We start from the raw sequence: 6,999 nt of genomic DNA, 5'->3' as shown, positions 1-6,999 counted from the left end.
ATTTTTTGAAAAACCCACTTAGTGAATGGCTTCCATCCGTCAGATCAACACCTGACTGGGAGTTGCCTGGTAAGCACAGATGCTCTGGTTTTCGGGCACATGAAGACTTGATCATCCTTCACAGGTGTGGGAGGAGACAAAGGGTCTGTGTTTCTGTACACTTACAGGTACTGCTCGCTGGTAGAAACAGTCTAGACTCTGGGATGAAAGGGGAGAGCTTTGAATGGTTACGTGGAGGAGTGACTTAGGAACACAGTCAATAACTCGTGCAGAGTCTTATTCCCTCTGGAGGGAATCAGACAACACCAGGATGTTAGGGAGGAGAAAGTTGGGGTAAACTGAGGGGTGGAGCGTGGAGGACACTGGCACACTAGGGATAAATGGACCCTTAGCTAGAGAACTTAGGGACTCTGTCAGTTAAAATAAGAAAACAGGGCTGGGGGGGGGGGACACTGCAGTCATTGGACAACGTGATGTCCAAGTCTATTTACTACGATGCAGCGTCTATAGTAAATACAGTGGGTTTTTTTTTAAAAGCTTTAGCATGTGTATGCATGCGTCATACAAGCTACATGCTTATGCGGGGCCATGGAAGCCAGAAGAGAGTGTCAGATCCCCTAGTACTGGAGTCACAGGCAGTTGTGAGCCACCCAGCGTGAGTGCTGGAAACCAAACCTGTGTCCTCAGGAAAAGCATCAAGCACTCTGGACTGCTGAGCCATCGTTCAGTCACCTAAGTGAGTTCTAACACTGGCTGAAGATCCGGTTGAATGCTGCTGCCTAGGTCCTAATGAAGTAAATTAGAACACTGGGACAGGGCGGTGGAGCATGTTATATCTGTCTGTCTAGCATCTATTTACCTTTTGTTTTTACTTTTTGAGACAAAATATGATTCTCCTGCCTCAGCCCACCCACGGCTTGGTCTTACATGTGTGAGTCATCACGCTTGGCTCAGAGATTTATATTCTGAAGTAGTGTAGCCATTGTATGATGGAGAAAGAACTCCACACCTCAGTTGTAAAGATTTAAAGCTTTAAGGAGGCCATTTGAAAACAATTTCAGATTCCGCACCTTCACACCCATTACCCAATTCTCCTGCCTTCCTAAACCCCACACCCTTAGATACCCTAGAACATGCACCCTCCCAACCCATCCCTGCTAGTCCATGCCCACTGCCTTCCTTGACCTCATTCTCATTCAGTTTCTAGCACAGCCAGGAGCTCTCAAACTCAGGACTCCACACAGTCTTGGGATATTGTCCCCTAAAAACTGCTGTGTGTGGTGACCTCAGAAAATAATGACCACTAGCAAGTACAGATTCAGAGACAGTTTGCAAATGTGTTTAAGCTTCAATTTTATTTAAACCCTAGAATATAACAAAAAAAGCCAAACAGTATCCCTGGACATAGGCACTAAATAATTTTGTCCTCAACAAAATTATTTTGTGTAGCTAGCCAAAGTGAGGAGGGGGGCATAGGAAAGAAAGGAAAACCCATTGACCTGAGAAGGACTTTTGGTACATTGTACAATTCTTACTCATTTGAAATCTAATTTGAGACATAAATTGCTTTTCCCTACTTCGGATTGATTTTCAGTAACACCGTGAAATGAACATCGTTCCCAACTTACTTCTGTTTGGAGAGCATCCTTCCAAGAACAAAACAGTGAGGAAGTCTTTGGATTCACTTTTCATGTTTCCGTGAGCGCCTTTAGAAAATGTCAACTTCAGATCAATGAAATGGAAAGTAGAAAGGCCTCTGAGGGTGCCCAGGTCTCATGGACACCACCAAGTAAGTTCTATTACATGGAGTTTTTATTTTCAATTTTGAAAAATAGACAAAAAAAAAAGGAAAGAACCTACACACAGCCAAAATACATGTTCAGTTTTGTTTACTTTACCTGCCCCTTTAAGAGAGAGTGGGGGTCTGATAGGGTGAAGATTTTTCTCTTGGGTGCTTTGCACCTCTCTGCTTAAAACTGGTTTGAAGAAGGCAACCTCTTCCCAGGGCTGGGTGCATCTTCCCAAGATTCGAAGGCACCCTGCCCTCCCCACTTTCTTTCTGTCCCCCTGGCCTTGATCACCCCCATTAGACTCAGAATATATGAGATCTGATTCCCTGTAAAGTGAGAGCTGTGTTCTCACTTCTGGCTTTGTCCTCCACGGTCCTTTGGGACCAGATGGATGGATGACGTTCCACGCCCAGCCTCACCTAGACATTCCAATAAAAAGGAAACAGAAGAACTAAGAGGTAGAAGGAGGAAGACCTAAAACCTCTCACAGAGATGGCAAAATATTCCTCAAGACTCCTAGCAGGGCCAGGCGGTGGTGGCACACGCCTTTAATCCCAGCACTCGGGAGGCAGAGGCAGGCGGACTCTGTGAGTTTGAGGCCAGCCTGGTCTACAAGAGCTAGTTCCAGGACAGGAACCAAAAAGCTACGGAAAAACCCTGTCTCGAAAATCCAAAAAAAAAAAAAAAAAAAAAAAAAAAAGATTCCTAGCAGGCTGCACGTTTCCTTTCTTAACACAGTTGTATGGCAAGCTTGGCTTTCCGAGCTGTACAACATATTGGGAAACACATCTTTTTCGCTGGTCACATGCCACCCTGCATAAACAGAGTTCAGGAGTGTAGAGAAAGGCAGACTGTGAGTCGGGCCAACAACAGTCTGCCCTGTCAACTCTCACAGATCTTGTCAGTCTCTCCCCCCAAACACTTCAACAGCATGCCTTCCCCTCCATCACCAGATCCTGGCGTGAGCCATGGTGAGCCACCACAGTCTTTTACCCTGCATGCCTTCCCCTCCATGTCCAGATCCTGGCTTGAGCCATGGTGAGGCACCATGGTCTTTCACCCACACACAGGGGAGCCTCCTTCACAAATTGCTCTCTGTAGTCTCACCTTCCCTGGTATCTTGAATCCTCGCTTCAAATGACAACTTCCTTTCTTCCAAGTCTCCCAATTATCTGTCACAGTTTAGATCTTCAGAACCTGACCTGTAGTCAAGGATTCTTGCTCAGGTCATTTTTTTTAGGTGCAGCAAATAAGCTGGAGAACTGTAGTAAGACACAGGGAAGGGAGCAAGTTTCCTCAAGGCCCCATGCCATTTAACCCTAGGGAAAGCTGTGGGACTGGTATCCAGTGTAAAACTTAACTGAATCCCAGAGGTGTGGGAGGGTATTTATACACCACTTCTAAGACTGGCTGTATTCAGCTCTTACAGCTTGAACACCTAGTCCTGAATCCACCTACCCAGTCTAACTTACTGAAGGTCAGTCTTTCTCTTTACCGGTCTTTCTGCTGGCAGCCCTTCACCGCTTCTGCTATTTATTTGAAGCACAATTAGGAGTCTACAGTGATGGAGGAAGGTCATTGGCTAATAAAGAAACTGCCTTGGCCCATTTTATTGGTTAGAACATAGGTGGGTGGAGTAAACAGAACAGAATGCTGGGAGGAAGAGGAAGTGAGCTCAGACTGGACAGCTCTGCTCTCTGGAGCAGAGGCCATGCTCCCCTCTCCCGGGCACACGCGATGAAGCTCCAACCCAGGATGGACATAGGCTAGAATCTTTCCCGGTAAGCGCACCTAGTGGTGCTATACAGTTTATTAGAGATGGGTTGATGGGGATATCAGAATTAGCCAGTAAGGGCTAGAACTAATGGGCCAAGCAGTGTTTAAAAGAATACAGTTTCCATGTAATTATTTTGGGTATTAAGCTAGCCATGCGGGCCGCCGGGTGCCGGGGACTCAGCCCCACTGCTCCTACTACAACACTACAGAGAGAGCCAAGTCATCTTTTCAGTGACAGAGAAATTGCAAAACACATTTTAAGAATGAGATCTTAGAAACTCATCAGCTTCGAGTCTCATTTCAAAAGTGAGTAAATTTGTGGGTGCTCTCTATTTGACAAATAAGTCATAACATTTTTTAATAACATCAGTAAAGTTTAAAGAGGGCATAGGATCTGGAATCTTTGTGTAAAGTCAGCACATCAAGGTAAATATAACTTAATTAATGTTAGTAAGTGTACATATAGAACATCGATAAGTCATATCATTGAGTCTATAAATGGGAAGGCTATAGGCTCACAGTAGGTATACAACACTGGATCTATTTCTGCCATTCATTAGCTTGCTAGTCATCTTTATTTGCCTTTCTTCTTCAGTTGCTCTACAAAGTAATCATTACAAGCGACTGTCAGCGCTGCCACCATGACCACAAATTCATTAAAATCCACTTCATTGTCCTTATTGGCGTCCAGGTCCTGCATTATCTTATCCACCAACTGGGGATCCTTTTGGCACTGAAAAGAAAAAGAAAATTTTGGAACCGAATAGAAGACCGGAATATCAATCCACACATCTTTGAACACCTGGTTTTTGACAATGAAGCAAAAATATCAAATGGAAAAAAAGAAAGCATATTTAACAAGTGGTGCTAGCATAAGTGAATATCAACATGTAGAAGAATGAAAATAGATCCATATCTATCAGCATGCACAAAACTCAAGTCCAAATGGATCAAAGACCTCAACATAAAGACAGCCACACTGAACCTTATAGAAGAGAAAGTAGGAAGTACACTTGAACATATTGGCATAGGGAACTACTTCCTAAATATAACCCCAGAAGCATAGACACTGAAAGAAACAATTAATAAATGGGACCTCCTGAAACTGAAAAGTTTCTGTAAAGCAAAGGACATATGACAGCCTACAGATGGGAAAAGATCTTCACTAACTCCACAGGCAGAAGTCTGATCTCCAAAATATACAAAGAACTCAAGAAATTTAACATCAAAAGAACACATAATCCAATTTTAAAAAGTGGAGTACAGACCTAAACAGAGAATTCTCAACAGAGGAATCTAAAATGGCTGAAAACACTTAAGGAAATGTTCAACATCTTTACTCATCAGAGCAATGCAAATCAAAAAAAACTCTGAGATTCCATCTTACACCTGTAAGAATGGCCAAGGTCAAAAACACTGATGACAGTTTATGCTAGAGAGGTTGTGGGGAAAAGGGAACACTTCTGCATTGCTGGTGGGAATGCAAGCTGGTACAACCCCTTTGGATGTCAGTATGGTGATTTCTCAGAAAATTAGGAAACAACCTTATGCAAGACCCAGTAATAACACTTTTGGGTATATATCCAAAGGATGCTCAATTGTGCCACAAGGACATGTGCTCAACTATGTTCATAGCAGCTTTGTTTGTCATAGTCAGAACCTGGAAAAAACCTAAATGTCCCTCGATAGAAGAATGAATAAGGAAAATGTGGTACATTTACAATGGAGTACACAGCAGAAAAAAATAACGACAGCTTAAATTTTTCAGGAAAATGGATGGAGCTAGAAAACATTATTTTGAGTGAGGTTACCCAGACACAGAAAGACAACTATCACATGTACTTACTCATAGGTGGTTTTTAAACATAAAGCAAAGAAAAACAGCCTACAAACCACAATCCCAGAGAACTTAGACAACAATGTAGACACTAAGAGAGACTTACATAGATGTAATATACATGGGAAGTAGGAAGTAGGAAAAAGACAAGATCTCCTGAGTATACTGGGAGCGTGGGGGTCACGGTAGGGGGTTGAAGAGGAACGGAGAAAAAGACATAGCTCAATAAAAAAATATGTTATGTCTTTTCAGTGCATACCGTGTACCAATTAAGAATGCTCAACATGTGTATTTATTGAAATTTACAGTCTATGTTGTCAGATAGAGAAAGGAAATAATAGGAGATTTTCTAGAGTGACCCTCTTACAAGCACACCTACACTTGTGTACATGACAGAATCAGAAAGACTGCCTACAGGCTGACACCATTTCTCTCTGGGAGGTGAGATTTGGAGCAATCATATTTTCCTTCTGCATATCTGTGATTTCTGACTTTTTCACTAGGAGCATGTAGAATCTGTATAATTTTTTCAGGGAATAAACACTGACATTGACAATATATATTAAATGAAAAACATTTTATAAAACAGCATGTACAGTATGATCCAATATTTGTAAAAAAAAGAAAATCACATACAAACATATCTGTGTGTGTGTGTGTGTGTGTGTGTGATGTGTGTATGCATAAGAAAGCTAGAAGGCCATAGACTACAATGTTAATAGCCGTTATCCATGGGTAGTGGGATTATGGGTGATTATTTTTCTTTTTTCTACAATGAGCAAGTATTACTTATGTAATAAAAACTAATAATAAAGGTTTAAAAAATAAAAAATAAATAAATTTTTAATTTTAGATAAACAACATGTATTGTGTGTGTGTGTGTGCTTCTGAAGCACACAAAGAAGTACCCAGAAGCCATTTTCCTTACTGCTAGAGTTATGTTCTCCAAGTGTTGACAATTACATTGAGTTTTTTTAAAATTCAATATTCGGTATTCTAGTACAGCAGTAAAATATATAGCTAGTTATACCCAGGGTTATCGTTATATATTTAATAATGGTAGCTGTACCTGGAACTTTATACAGCAGAAAGGAAAACGGCCCCTGCCAGTGTATGAAAAATACACAGATCTCCAGGGCTCTTAGGGTCTTGAAACAAGTTCTAAACATAATGTACACAGCACTTGTCCCCAAAGCCATAGCCCGCCTGTGCACCAGCAAATGAGGCAGGAAAATGGGCTCACCGTGAGGAATTCTGTGAGCTCCCGCTGTAATAGCATCTTCAGTTCTCCTTTGTTGAGCTTGAACCTGTCCCCCTCTTTGCAGGAGTACCGGTGGAAGATTCGAATCATCGTGTCCATGGCCATCTCCAGCTGGGTGGGCATGCTGGCAGCAGAGCGGATTACTCCTGCAGCAGGCAGCCAAAGCAGGGAGAAGGAAGCAGATAGGGAGACACGTCAACTCTTTCCTGAAAACAGAACACATACGTGGCAGTTCTTAAGCTGTAGGAATCGTTCACTAAAGACAGTGCTCCGTGCATCCTAGAGCGTCCACTAAAGACAGTGCTCCGTGCATCCCAGAGTGTCCACTAAAGACA

General features: G+C 42.4%; 1 protein-coding gene across 1 annotated transcript; it reads right to left on the bottom strand.

Annotated features, from left to right (window-relative positions):
* Positions 1-4,140: 4,140 nt before the first annotated feature.
* On the bottom strand, positions 4,141-6,787 carry S100z (S100 calcium binding protein Z). Its single transcript, XM_005356466.2, has 2 exons — positions 6,647-6,787; positions 4,141-4,299 (listed from the first exon to the last, which is right to left on the bottom strand). The coding sequence occupies exons 1-2, from the start codon at positions 6,785-6,787 to the stop codon at positions 4,141-4,143; spliced, it is 300 nt and encodes a 99-aa protein (XP_005356523.1).
* Between the last annotated feature and the right edge of the window lie 212 nt (positions 6,788-6,999).

The sequence above is a fragment of the Microtus ochrogaster genome, chromosome 19 (genome assembly GCF_000317375.1).
Source record: "Microtus ochrogaster isolate Prairie Vole_2 chromosome 19, MicOch1.0, whole genome shotgun sequence".
Lineage (NCBI taxonomy): Eukaryota > Metazoa > Chordata > Mammalia > Rodentia > Cricetidae > Microtus > Microtus ochrogaster.
Note: the sequence above shows the minus strand (reverse complement) of the source record. Positions and strands in the feature narration are given on the sequence as shown.

Excerpts from the sequence above, each read along its gene's own strand:
- S100z (XM_005356466.2), bottom strand. The coding sequence starts at position 6,787 with ATGCCCACCCAGCTGGAGATGGCCATGGACACGATGATTCGAATCTTC. Across the intron at positions 4,300-6,646 it reads AGCTCACAGAATTCCTCACG|TGCCAAAAGGATCCCCAGTT; the intron begins GTGAGCCCATTT and ends TTTTCTTTTCAG.